Raw genomic sequence first — 15,171 nt, 5'->3', positions numbered from 1 at the left:
TCTAAGCCATTACTGCTCTTCAGCCGTTTAGGATTGGAATCTTTCTTAGGTGTCAAATAAATCCATTGTTTACTACTTAAAAATCTTTATCATATTGTGCAATCCTAGCCCTATTATAACATAAAAAATACATTTTATATCAAATACTTCAAGACACATATACACAAGGATGAAAGGGTAAATAAAGCTTGATGCTACCCTTATGTAGACATTACACATGCCATATCAGTAAAACAAATTCAAGAAACCATGCAAGACAGCCTGCAAACTCCCAGGTTCATGACCCCTGTGCTAGGGATTGACACTATCCATAAACCGGTTTAAGTGATCAGAAACTGGTTTAAAGCTGTAACAGAACAGATGTTCAGTGCACATAAACCAGTTTGAAAATGGCCAAAACCAGTTTGAGATAAGCCTAATACTAAATTCAACCAGGTTTAACTGATTTGGGTCAAACCGGTTTATGAAATGTGTGTCCCACACCCTGTGGTGGTTTAAGATAAACCAAACTCCCCCAGCATCCTGGCATGCTCTCCGGGCTGGGTGGAGCTCTTTGCTCCACTGCAGAGCTGGCTCCTCCCCTCTGCTTCCTGGCTGCAGCTCCAGCAGAGACTGAAGACACAGCAGGGTCTGCCTGGCTTCTGCCTGCCCTAACCACCCCACACACCGTTGCTTGCTGGATAAGCAGGGATCCCCCACATCTCCCACAGCACAGACCCCAGTCCCAGGGACCATAGGCACGTGGTAGGCTAGCTAATGCCAAGAGGTGTCTGTGTGTGCATGTCTCCAATTACACTGGGACAGGCAGACAGAACAGTGGCCACTTAGGGCTTTTGGAGCTAATCAACAGGTCAGCTGGTAAACTGTTTAAGAAGAGTTTGAATTAATGGAGAGAGGCTTCTGTTGAGGTGATAATCACTGATATCAGCCCCCTGCTGGCCAGTCAGTTTGCTGCAGACAGTATAAAGAAGCAGGGACAGGAAGATTGCAAAGCTCTGTATGTCAACAGAGGCATGCACTGCACACCCCTGCTTGCTTCAGAGTGCTAATAGGGGGCTGGGTTCTGGTAACACTCCTGCCCCTTGAGCAGCCAACGGGGAAAAGCCTGGGACCATGCAGGCAGACCTCCCTAATCAGCGGTCCTGCCAGGGCCTGGCCACACCCTCCTCAGCTCAGCATTGTGGGAGGATGGGAGGGCTGGTCTAGCATCCCTCTGCTTCTAGCCTGAGCCACTGCAGCGATGTGCCTGAATTTCCTCAGTCCAGAGAGAATGTTTGTCTGGTTACAAACCAGTTCAACCTACCCAGGTTAGACTAACTTGCAAAGAATGAATTAATTCAGGATCAGGCTTTTTGAATGTCTGTCCCTAACCCTGGAAACAGAAATCTAAGGCCAGATCCTCTGCTGGTGTAAAGCAGAACAACTCCATTCAAGTCAATGAAGCTATATTGGTTCACAGAAACTGAATCTCTGGGGTGAAATCTTGGCTTCACTGAAGGTAATGGCAAAACTATGACTTCATTGGGAACAGAGTTTCATCTTTACCCCATAATGTTACTGACTGTGCTTAATAATTTAAAATGATGAAAAATTTACCTGGTCTTCTGTGAGCAGGCAACTGAGAGCTGATGATGTTAGCTCCTGGGATGATATACTCATAGTGTATACCTGGGTTAGGCTGCTGATGTATCATCTGAAAGGAAAAATGACCAAATTAATGTTAGCCAGATCAAAACAGTGACACAATTACTTCATCTATTTGTTACATTATTCATGTTTAATAGAAAGATGTATTTCTGATTTAATATATTTCATCCATGGCACAATTTTTGATACCTTCAGAGAGGACAAAGGTTTGTTTAATGTGTCTCTCTGAAAAGTGAAAAAAAAACCACTCGTAATTTGTTCCTGGAAGGATGACACAAGAAAAGAAGGATTTCTACACTCGCAAAATTGTTCTAGTTTATAATGGAAATGGATATAGTTAGATGGTTTTCTAAATCCCCTCCTGTGAGGAACTGCATGATATGGATGTGTTGGTTTAAGTACAAAATATGCAACTACAGTAGTAATGGGTACTCTTTTTTGGACACTAGGTGAGGGAGATTCACGTGACAGATGGGCCAGGAGTGAAATAACTGACCCACCTAGAGGCCACCAAATTACTGCCAGGCATAGAGACTTGACAGATAATTAAGACAAGTTAAACAGGAAGGAGAAGAAAGGAGGAGAGAAATAGGGAGAAGGAACAAGGAAAGAAAGAGGATTTACATTTCACTGCAAATCCTAGTGCCCCAAATCCAGGTAGCGCTCTTTTTATATGTTTACCAGGCATACCTGGGCTGGGCTGAGTATGTATAAACAGTACATGTTTATTAATCCAACTGTGCCACCTCATAAATCAAGCTACCTTCTTTTATAGCAGTGTAGTGCAGCATGTACCAACGTATAAGAAAACAGCTAGTAGAATAGTTTAAAATGTTTATATTTGCATAGGATTTCTAAAAGAATCATTTAAAACAAGGCTGAAATAAACATATAGCAAGTCCACACAAGCTGGGGAGACTGCATGATGCCTTCCAAACCCCTCTACATTACTCCAAATTCATTTTCAGCTAACTGGACTGAACATTTCACATACAGCAAAACTTGCTGATGAGGTCCCATGGCTTTTACAGATGAACAAAAGGAATTTTTTCATGTCTTCGGGTGGGAACCACAAGTATCTCTCCTATATAAACAAAGTTTAAAGTTTTACATATTGCAGCGCTAGGAATTTAGATGAGTGTTCCATTAAAATCAATGGGACTCCTTAAGTAAGTAAGTGCTCACTAGCCTAAGACTACCACAATAATGCCCTTCAAAGCTTTTGGCAGCCTCTGATTGTTTTCACTATCATAATGTTGCAGGACTTAAAGTGCTTGAATCAGAACAAGTGTTAAAAAGAGAAAATTCATATGACTCACTACAGCCCTTGTACCAATAGGTTTGTTTTGCAATTATGACAGTCATGGTGGGATCTGCTAAATTCAGAGTTAAGCCAAGTAACACCAGTTGAATGATAGGATAATACAATGCAAGCCTTCCCATGTGAGCCGGCTCTTCCTACATCGCTTTGTTATTTTAAAATACACTCAGTGTCCATCCCTGAGAGGAGCTCAAGCCTCTCAAGTCATATGGACAGGGCCATAGTGCTCCCCACCTATCAAGGGTAGGATCAGACCTGTGATCTTTGGATAATTGCAAAGATAGCTTTTCTATGGAACCCCCAGTTTTCTTATAACATTTCCAATGACAACTCACAGGGCCATCTTATAATTCAATAAAGACAGTAGTTGGTAAAACCAGTATAAAAATGCTGTCCTTGGGCAGATCTAGGATTTTGAAAAAAGAGGGGGGAGGTACAGATGGTGTAGTGCCTCATCACATATATTTTATAATACATATTACATATTTTCCTCCCATTAAAAAGAAACTAATAGCTTTACTAACAATCCAGGGCCCTAGGGCTATCTTATTCAGTGCAAGACTGAAGCAAGACCAAAGATAGCTTTATTGGAATGTGCATTAATTTGCTATATATATTATATTTTATGTATAAAAACCCAATGAACTAGGCAAAAAATTAACCAAAATATGTTGTTTCATTAGTCCTGTAGTCATTGGAATTAAATATACATCTCTTTTTTCAGATTCATAAAACAAAGTCTAGCCTTCTTGAGCATCTTGACAGTACATCCAATCCTTCACTGAAAGTTATTTCCACACTCGAGTTCATTTTTACTTGAGTTGTTTCCATACCTAAGATAATATTTTTAGCTACAGTTAAAAACAGTTGGCAAGGCTGTGAAATAAGAGCTACATTACCAGGAACAGCTAACAGAGCGCAGAGTTGCAGAAGAAAGGATAGCTTGATTAATGGAACATCAAAGCCATTAAAAAGGAGAGAGGGACTGAACACCCAGAAGGAATCAGGTAGATTATAATGAGCCATGGTGTCAACTGACTCCCTCCATGCCCAAATGCTGCTGCCATTGCCAGGCACTTGGTTTTAAACTTTGATGAAGAAAGAATCAAATGGGGGGTGAAAATGCACCATTGCACTCCCCCCCTCCCCTGCCCCTGGGATCCACCTTAGATGCTGTCATAGATTTCCTATGAAACTTCTGTAGTTCTGATCATAATGTGCCTCAATGGCATTAACTGGAGCTGCAGAACAGTTTTGTTATAAAAACTAACATTGTTGTATTTGTGCAATTACTACTTTATCTAGGGTTACCATATTACCAGTTTCAAAACAAAAGACACCTAGGGGAGGTGGGACAGGGGGAGGGAGTATGTGATTGGGGCAGGCAGTGATATGCCTATGCTCTGCCCCTCACTCCCAAGCCACACCCCCATAGCCCTGCTGCTTCCCCTCACTCCAGACCCACAGTACCCCACCCCTCAGACCATGCTGGTGCCCCTCACTCCCAACCTGCAGCCCTCCCAACCCTGCTGATACACCTCACTCCCAACCCCCTGCCCCCCCACCCCCAGCCCTGCTGGTACCTCAAACTTCTGACTCATAGCCCCCTGCCCCCTCCCCCCCCCCCCCAGCCCTGCTGGTATCCCTAACTCCTTGCCCCGTGCCCCTCCCAACCCTGCTGCCCCCAAGGAATTCCCCGACTCCCTTCCCCTGCCTCTCCACTCTGCTGCAGCCCTACTGCTGGCGGGCGCGCACACACACACACACACACACACACACACACTTACCTGCCTGCAGCTGCCAGGGCCAGTGTGCAGACCATGTGATGCTCCAGCCTCCAATTGGCCTGCCCCCCTCCCCCAAGCAGCTTCTTGCTGGGGTCAGCCAGCAAGTGCTGGGAAAGCAGAGGCAGAGCAAAACCCTGGACATTTGCTGATATTTTAAAAAAATGCCTAGATGGAGATGGGGATATGTCTGGGAAAACCCAGATGTATAGTAACCCTACTTTACCTGTAAAACCACAGAGCTTTGAGTCTCAGTTCTTTATCTCTGTTTAAAATCTGCTATGAGTTAACTAGAGAGCTTTTGCCTAAGCAATTGGAGAGTGAAAGAAAAACATAATCAACTAAAAAAAAGGGACAAACACAGCTGGAATTATCATTTGCATAACCCTTCATTTGCTTTATGGACAGTATAAAAATCTGAAGAACCTAGTGTTTGTAGCTAAAGAAAATTTCAAGATTCAGGAACTCAAAAGACAAAAGACTAAGATTCAAGTAGTCGAGGAGTTCGCAGTTGGTTTATATCCAGGATAACTAGAAAGTCCTAACTTATAACAGATAGGTTGTTCTACTAAAAAGGTCCTTCTTTTTTGTTCAGATGGTAAGCTCCTGTTCTCATTTTAGAGCAACCACCACAAGCAGCCCTCCCTCACTGCACTAGTAAGCTTGTTAAGCTATCAGCCATCTTAAAAGAAATTCCACTGTTCAACAAATGCAACAAAGAGCACAGTAAGTGGGAGAGTGCCAGGCCCCACAGCAATAATTCACAATTCAGTTCACTAAGCACTGCCCGAATCCATGAAAGTTTTTTCTGTTTTCATGGTAAAAAATAAGGAGAGAAATAAAACAGTCATAGACCAAATCAATAAATAATAGTAGCTGAACAAACCACCACATAATAGGACAAGCTGTAAAAATAAGAATGCATTATATTACTCATTTCATGGTCAGTTTAAGTTTCTCTAAAATTCTAGTGACACTTATTTGGGAACACCTGCATTATTCACTCATTGCTCCTCATCTCCATATGGGTTATGTGGTCATCATAGATTAGACATTAATTTCATGGCAATAAAACCTTCACAGCACTTCAGTTAACACCCCCACTTATTCTTTGTGTGAGGGCACACAATGTGCTACTTTGGTACTATGCAGTCTGAGGCCTGGATAGTCAGAACCCCATTTATCTGATCATCAAAAGTTTTACAACAAGCTTATCACTCCACGTATCCCAAGCTGTACCTTGTTAAAGCAATTTAATAATAAAACATTACTTATTACTGTTACTTATATTTGTCAGCACCAGATTAGCTTAATGGAAACAAAATCCTGGTCAGTCAATATTACTACCAGAGGGTACCTACAGCATACTCTATCTTGTAAGTAAGATGTTCTGTCTGAATGAAAACCTTGATATCTCCAATTTATATTTCAGGAAGCTATAACAATCCACAATTGTACTTTCATCTCAATATTGCACAATAGTGAAAACTGAGCAAAACCCTGCTAAAAAGGAAATCAGTGGTTTTGCTTCCCTCTGGCCACAGTTCAGTTCCTCAGTTGCTTTATTGAGTGTCTGTTGTTCAGGACTTCCTAGTGAGGCTTTCTATTAAACCCATGTTTTGTCTCATGCATACTACAGCTTTTACTGGTATATTTTCTAAAAAATGTAGGAGCAAGACTACTCGACTCGGTAAGAGGTCCTGTCCTGCTTCAGACATTTGGTTCAGTTCACTATAAAACTAAATTGTGCCAAATTAGCTTAATTAGGAAAGTGTCTGGAAGCAAACCTGTTCACATGAAGTAAGGAATAGTGAATGCTTTGCCTCTGATTTTGCTCAACAAATAAAAATTGGTTTTACTGATTAGTAAACTCTGGGGGTAACACATCTGTTACTGTTTAGATTTCCTACAATTTGGGGTAACTGCAACTGCAGAGGATAGTATAATATCTAAAACGCTGCTAGTTATAAGGAGTAAATAGAATACATGTATTTATTTGGTCTTACTGCTTATATTTAGTGTGCTGTGTGAACAATGTACATGACTCTCATTTTCCATCAGGAAGGTTAATCTGAATTAGAGCAACTTACATAGACATCCAGGATCTCGTTTGTTGGACCATCTGCTAAAAATGACTCCCCCGCAGTGCTAGAGATTTCATTTGGGCGTTTATATGTGAACATTGTCCCGCCTCCTTCATATCTCCCCGGTCGATCAATTGCCCAGTTTCCATTGATGATAGACCGTCCTGATCGACTCCGAAGTGCTGTTGAGAGGAGGGAGGACAAACACATACAAATGCAGATCAGATGAAATCATCTTGGCATACCAGTGCCCTATCTGCTATACATGTACTCAAAACAAATTCAGGTAACTGGATTATGCTGGAATGAAGCAGCATGGCTGGCGCAAAATAATGCAGAAGGTATTGTTACTGGTGCAGGAAAAAATGACCTCAAAAACCAAACCCTTAAGTGAATGCATGAATTAGTATTCTGTAGGAAGAAAAAAGTATACAAATAGACTAGATAACTTTTCTTAATGTTTTTTCATAGGCTGTCATGTGATTCTTTGTTTCAGACAGCTAGATGGGTACAAAGAATACACCTGGATAAAAAGGAAGTGGTTCCTAAATTTCCTTATGCATTCCTGTGAGTCTTTATTTCGTGGTTTGAATACAGTGAAACACCAAAGTGGTAATCACTACATCTGCTACACAGAAACACCAAGAGCACAATTCATAAACCAGTGTGCACATTGGCTTGCGGTTGCCAAGTGTTCCAGTTATTATTCTTCATTCAACCATTTGGCAAATTTTCTATTATCCTTTACAGAAAACACATTTTGCCAGAACAGCTGCAAAGTCCTGATCCATAAAGCCATTTGGAATGAACAGTGTCTCAAAACACCAGTGGGACATCTAGCATAGTGAAAAGTGGCTTGCAGAGTAAGAGAGAAGGCAGGGTTTAGGATCCATTTGTGAGAGATTTTGTTTCTGTGACTTTGGTAAGTCACCTACTCTTTCTGTAAGTGTCCTCTGTCCTCTATCTAGAAATGAAGATAAGTTTCTTTTTTCACTGTCTGGTCTACCTGGATTGTAAACTCTTGTGAACAGAAACTGTTATTACATGTGTATACAATACCTAATTAAATATTATTACTATTATAACTTATGTTCTACAACAGTGTCTAGGTATCCAAATAAAAGTGGGGTTCCATTGTGCAAAGCACTGTACATACACACAGATTCTATGCACAGCGTGCCTTATATTAATTGTAGAAAGCTGCCCACTTTTTGGGTAAATACTCACAAAAACAATGTGGTTCTATGATACCCTATACTCTGTCCTGCCTAGAAGTTCATTTCTGAAAAAAATGAAAGGAAAAAATTCAAGGTGCTGATTATCATTTATAAAGCCTCTCTTGGAGGAAGAGCCAGATACTTCAAAGATTTCCTTTGCAGCAGTAGTAATTGACAGCAACATTTTCTGTTTTACACAAAGGTATTTAAACATTCTATGTAAACTAATTCAGATGGGAAGAGAGAACATTGATACTATTACAACAGTCTAAATACCTAACAAGGTTCTAAATTAACTGTATCAAATCAAGAAAGGCATCTGGATCATACTGTAGGTAGCTCAATGAAAACCTCTGCTCAGTGCAAAATTGTGGTCATAAGGAAAGTTGGGACATAAGGAATGGAACAGAGCACAGAATTATATACATAAATGATGCAGCCTCTAGAATACTATGCACAACACCAATTGCCTCATCTCAAAAAGGATACTGCAGAAAAGGAGTTCAGAAAACAGCAATAAAGTGATCCAAGGTTTGGAAAAATATTTTTGAGAGGTTGAAAAGATTAGGATTGATTACCCTACAAAGGAGAGAAGTACAAGGGAACATGACAAAGGTAAATAAAAAATGAATGTAGGTGGGTAGATATCTATACTGCCCCTCATCTCAGAGACACAGACACATCTACATGTGAAATTAATGGACATGAAAAACTCCAGTGCATATTAGTGCTCCAGCGCTGCGTTTACACATACACCCAGGACCACAGCACACTGAGCACAGTGAGCATGCATTCATTCTGCATCTGAGAGATGACGGAGATATTCTTCCTGGTGTTCCCCTTGGAGAGGTGGTAGAAGGGAGCAGTTCTACAGTATTCTCAACAAAGCATTATGCTAAGTGGCCTCATTACAAAATTAGAAGAGTTCTACTTTGGTTTTGTCTTGCTCATAGCTCTGAGTACACTGCAAAACTTTGGGTGGCTTTAATGAAAGGCAGGGTAGATTTGTACCTTATAGATTAACTAGAGATATAGCTAGCACAAACTTTCATTAGAAATTCTGGATAGACACTGGACAGATGGAGTGATGTTTACAATGAAAGAGTGAGTGAACACCAATGTGACATCATATAGAAAGACATAGGGCATGTTTACATGTGTAAAGGCCAATGTGGTGCCTATCTTCAAGAAAGGGAGAAAAGTGGATCCAGCAAACTACAGGCCCATCAGCCTGACCTCTATCCCAGGGAAGATCTTAGAAAAGTTTATTAAAGAGGCCATCCTTAATGGACTAGCTGACGCCAACATCCTGAGGAATAGCCAGCACAGGTTTGTTGCAGGTAGGTCTTGCTTGACCAAACTCATTTCCTTTTATGACCAGGTGACCTATCACCTGGGCAAGGGAGAAGAGATTGATGTCATATATCTTGACTTCAAAAAAGCTTTTGATCTGGTATCCCATGATCACCTCTTGGCGGTACTGGCTAATTGTGGCCTTGGGTCCACCACAATCTGCTGGCTGGGAAATTGGCTCCACGGTCAGACCCAGAGGGTGGTAATTGACAGAAGTCAATCATCATGGTGCCCTGTGACTAGTGGGGACCCCCAAGGCTCTGTCCCTGGACCCATATTGTTCAACATCTTCATTAATGATGTGGACATTGGAGTCAGAAGTGGACTGGCCAAGTTCGCCGATGACACCAAACTTTAGGGCAAAGCATCCACCCCTGAAGACAGAAGGGTGATCCAGGCTGACCTGGACAGGCTCAGCAAATGGGTGGATGAGAACCTGATGGTGTTTAACACTGAAAAAATGCAAGGTTTTCCACCTTGGGAGGAAAAACCTGCAGCATCCTTATAGGCTCGTCAGTGCTATGCTGGCTAGCACTACGGAAGAAAGAGACTTGGGGATCATCACTGACCACAAGATGAACATGAGCCTGCAATGCGATGCTGCAGCTAGTAAAGCGACCAAAACGCTGGCTTGCATCCATAGATGCTTCTCAAGCAAATCCAGGGTGTCATTCTCCCCTTGTACTCAGCCTTGGTGAGGCCACAGCTGGAGTACTGCATCCAGTTTTGGGTTCCACAATTCAAAAAGGGTGTGGAGAAGCTTGAGAGAGTGCAGAGGAGAGCCACGTGCATGATCAGAGGTCAGGAAAACAGATCTTACGATGACAGGCTGAGATCCATGGGACTCTTCAGCCTGGAAAAGCGCAGGCTCAGGGGTGATCTGATGGCCACCTATAAGTATGTCAGGGGTGACCACCAGTATCTGGGGGAACGTTTGTTCAACAGAGCGCCCCAAGGGATGATGAGGTCAAACAGTTATAAACTAGTGCAAGACCATTCCAGGCTGGATATACGGAAGAATTTCTTTACTGTTCGAGCCCCCAAGGTCTGCAACAGCCTGCCATCGGAGATGGTTCAAGCACCTACATTGAACACTTTCAAGAGAAAAATTGGATGCTTATCTTGCTGGAATCCTATGACCCCAGCTGACTTCCTGCCCTTCGGGTGGGGGGCTGGACTCGATGATCTTCCAAGGTCCCTTCTAGCCCTAATAATGTCTATGATCCTGGGCGCTTTAATTAGCGATCAATGCTAATTAAAAGTGCCCACGCATCACGTGTACCAGCATCTCTGTGCTGAAAAAGGCTATGGGGCACTTTGAACAAAAGCTCATTGAATGTGTTTTATTTCAGAGCGCCCCACCACCATTTTTTCAGAACGGCGGCATGGAAGGCTGCCAGAGCACGTCAATTTCTGTGCTCCAGCAGACTTGATTAATTTCCAGCACATCGAAGAAGACTCCCTGCCCGTCTGTAGCAGCCCACAAAGCCCTGTGGCAGACTACTTTAATTTCCCTGCACACTCTATTGCTGACCTCAGGGTAGCTGTTCTCAGGCAGAAAACTTTAAAAAGCTGATTTATATAGGAAATTGCAAAACAAGAAATCATCTGCATACTGGATTGTGTTAAGTATGGTTTAAACAGGGACTACAGATTCTTATCCTATTACTTGGATCAGTTTTTGTGACCCCTTTGTTCCTATAGGTGCAGCTGCATGGAGACCCTGAGACATTTTTCTGTTGCCTGAGGCTGAGGGAATATGCAATGATCAACCTACCAGACACCAGACTCATACACAGCAAAAGGACAGTTCCTGAACTCCACCTGAGAGCTGCAGCCCTACTCTGGACCTGTATATAAACTGTTTCCACTCTGAGATTATAAAAAAAACCCATATTTATGTTATAATCTGTTCTGCCAAACAGAGCCGTAACTAGGATGTTATCATACAGCAGGTGCCACTGTTGTCAAGGACAAAAGAACATACATACTGGAAGACTTGAGACAACCTTCCAGTAAGAATTTTACAAAATCCTGACAAAGGACCCCATGGCACAATACCAGGAGGAACTAGATAAACTCCTACAGAATCTACATTGGAAAACATAGAAGGACTACCTCCTTCGAGCCCACGCTGGCAAATATGCTTAATACCAAAGATCCACAAACCAGGCAGCCCAGGATACCACATGGTCTACAGCATTGGCACCATCAAGGAGGGAATTTCTGGCTATGTAGACTCTGTCCTCTTTCCATATGCCACTGATGTTGGAGCATCCAGTTATTTGAAAGACACCATAGATTCTTTAAAGAGACTGGACTCCAGTGACAAATTTCCAGCTAATACCACATTAACCACCATGGATGTCATGTCTATACTACAACACCCCCCATGAAGATGGATTACAAGCCATTAAGAACATTATCTTCAATTAATGGTACAAGGTTTAATGATGCAATTTTATTCTAATTTATGCTCTTCAGAGATACATCTCTTCAGGGATGCCTTAAGTCTATTTGGTGCTTGAATCTCTACTTTTCTGACATTGTTATAGTTTTTCTACCTCATATTTTAGCTGACATAAGTAATATATTTAGTCAGAAAGCAGGGTAGATATGGACCTAACTGACTAGAAGATGCCTAAGCTTTTATGAGCAAGAGCTCACTTGGTCAGATGTAGTGAAACATGGCTTTATTTTAGTTATACACTCTATAGTCTCATTTAATATATGTTTCTGGGAGGCAAAGTTAAGATGCATAAATTCTTAAATATGGATTATTATAAATAGTGATGAAAAGAAATAACTGTAAAAGACATATTATTTATGTTGGTACATTAAACACCTGCAGAGCAGACTGTTTTGCAAACTGTACTGAATCCTGGTTTTACATCATCTTTAATACAGAACCCCCCTACTTTTAAGGGTCTAATTTTATGACCTGAACATTTTTCTTACATAGTTACTTAAAAAAATAATCAGAATATCAGAGTTCAGAAATGAAAGAAGTGCTGGTAAATATTACACTATTGTTAATAATGAAGCTGTAGAAAGATGGCTGTCTGGAAACCCATAAGTCTATTAAACTGTCATTTGAAATTCTTCATATGACACGTGTAAGAGAGGCCGTCCCATAAAAAAAAGAAAAAGAAAATTTAACCTTACAGTTTGATCACCCTGCACTAATTGCCTCCACCCTCAAGAATGCTTATGATGCTGATATTCTTAGCCAAAGTATGAAAAAGTATAAAGATTATTAAACAATTTCTCATTAAGGTACAGTTTGATTTCATCTACTTTAGGGCCAGCTTCTCAGATAAAACATGTATGTTACAGTTCACTTCAGTGCTCTGCACCAATATTATAGTATGTCTTGGACTACAAATTCTCATCAATGCTTTTGTTTGGGCTGGGATTCAAAAAAAGGAAAGCTCAATATGCTATAAAACAAAATCTGTACTTGGGGTTCTTAAAAGCATTGAGGTTTCCAGAGTTCAGCTTGTAACACTTCTTTTAATGACAGTGTTTTGTAGTTCTTTTCTCACTGTTTATAGATTCGTTATTGCTTCTACTGTCACTGACACCGGAAAGATGAGGATAGATTATATCAAACTCTACAGAATAAAGTTCTGAAAACCACATGTTCTAACGCTTTCACTTGTCGCAGCCATTCCCTACAGCCGGTCAATAATGACACCTGGCATGTGAAAAGATTATCTTAATTTGCATTTTCCCACAAACAGGAGAGGTAAACTTTAAAAAAAAAGCCGAGATCCCCAAATTATCACCAGCTCCAAGATGCAGGGCTTTCAGAGAGACACCAAGTATCATTAGCTAGAATGACAAGAGTCAGCAAGACTGAAAATACAGTAAAATGGTTACCTTTTATAACCTTGACGCATGGAATGCAACTGAGGCCAGTACCCTCAGCCAAGTTTTGTAGTGTAATTCCATTTTACAGTAATTCTACTGCACTGTAATTCTATTTTTTTTTTAAATTGCCCCTCATCCTTGTGGAGAAAATATGACCCAAGTATACACAAGAGACACTAAAACCAGAAGATAAAGAAAAACAGCCTAGCATGTATTCTTCTTTTATTATACTTTTAAAAAACATTCAGTTTTAGGCCAACCTCACAATTTTAGTTTTTGATTGCTTCACACTACTTATATTTGCTATAGCACTAGTGAGAAATCCTACGGTTGCGAAATTAGTTGTGCTACATGCTAGGGAAACCTAAAAGTTTCAAAGTTTTGCACCTTAACATTTCTGGGGTTCCTCCAGACCATATCAGGACTATCTGAACCTCGCTTACATCTGTAGCAGTGCCAGGAAAAGGAAATGTTCACTACTGATTACTAGAAGCTGTAAAGGGCTTAGTCAGGATAAATGGGCTACTTCATCTTTTCCCTCTCCCTCCAATCAGCTAACAAGTAAACAGTAATGGCCTGCTCTTCAAAAGCTCTACCTAATTTTATCCATTAGCCAGTATCTTGAACAAGATTAAGACACTTCATTCATTTTACTCAATTCCTCAAAGGTGTCCTGCTCTGGAATATATGTGTAGCACTACTTAAACTCCAGATTCAGGAAGATTTAGGGAAAATCTAAATAAAAGCTTTCATACCACTGCACATTTCTTGAATGCAGCTTCCACAGATGTCCAGATGGCCTGACAATAGCTAGCAAATGTGATACAGAGCACCAAGCTGGAAGATTGTCTATCCGTTTAAGCCAAGAAACATCATTTTCCTAGTTCACTTGGGCCTGCTCTCCAGATGCAGTGTATGGCTTCCTAATGGCACAAAGATTGCATTCAGTTATAGCAGTCCAGGAAGCTTTCTGGCCTTTTTGGAATCTTGCAACTAAATTGTCCAATTCCCAGGTACTCATCTAAGTGCCACAGTGACAACATAAGAGAAGTGAACCTGCACAGTAAAGCAGCACTCTCTCATTGTCCATACTAAAATGGCAGCTTCACTAAAACAGTGAATTATTAGTGAGTCAGTGAATATAAATGGTGATTCAGTGGGACATCAGTCACTACATCCTATTTAACCTCCGGGTGCCTGGGCAGAATAGGGCTGCTTAGACACGCAGATAAAGCTGGGGAAATCCCAATACATTAGCGGAAGACAAACCACAACAGGGTTACAAGGAAGTCCAATAGTGAAGTGGCTGTGACACTTGCCCAGGAGACCCAAGTTCTAGGCTGCCCCACAACCAGAAGGGGTTTGAATTTGCATCTCCTGCTTCCCAGCAGGATAATCTAACTCTAGTCCCTCTATTGCCTGACTTGGAGGCCAATTTCAAGAGGAAAGCTAAAAGAGTGCTCTGCCTAATACCTAATTTGTTTCTTGGTGGTTTGAGTGCCCTAATCAGTAGGCTACTGAACTTTAACATAGGAAGGCAATTTCCTCTTCTTTATTACTTCTGACATATACCTGGACAATCTCATTCTACCACACCTGGAAATAAAATCTAACCTGTGTAAGTGGCAAAAATTGTAGTTATGCTTCTTAGTAAGTGTGCACCCCCAAATGTCCAGGGTTGAGAGGAAGGTAATGGAAAACTGTGCTTATGGGAAACCTCAAGACAATCCCAGGTACTGAGCAACAGACTTAACAGCAAATAAAAACACATCTAACAAACACAAAAGTGGTATGTCATATTAGCCTGAATTCAGGGAAGAGGTAGGACAGGATGGCAACAATCTAATTCATCAGATGCTATGAACAGGCTGGTACAATGAAAAAGATTTTAT

At 41.1% G+C, this 15,171-nt stretch overlaps 1 protein-coding gene across 3 annotated transcripts in view; it reads right to left on the bottom strand.

The window, feature by feature from the left end:
* Positions 1–15,171, bottom strand: part of THSD4 (thrombospondin type 1 domain containing 4) — a 702,916-nt gene that overhangs the window by 81,163 nt on the left and 606,582 nt on the right. For all 3 annotated transcript variants that reach the window (XM_059714825.1, XM_019477615.2, XM_019477616.2), the window contains 2 exons: positions 6,843–7,018; positions 1,597–1,693 (listed from right to left, as the gene is read on the bottom strand). In XM_059714825.1, the coding sequence (XP_059570808.1) occupies positions 1,597–1,693; positions 6,843–7,018 (273 nt within the window). The remainder of the gene's footprint in view (positions 1–1,596; positions 1,694–6,842; positions 7,019–15,171) is intronic.

This window comes from Alligator mississippiensis, chromosome 11 (assembly GCF_030867095.1).
Source record: "Alligator mississippiensis isolate rAllMis1 chromosome 11, rAllMis1, whole genome shotgun sequence".
In the NCBI taxonomy this organism is placed as follows: Eukaryota; Metazoa; Chordata; order Crocodylia; family Alligatoridae; genus Alligator; species Alligator mississippiensis.
This window is presented reverse-complemented; position numbering and strand designations above follow the sequence as displayed.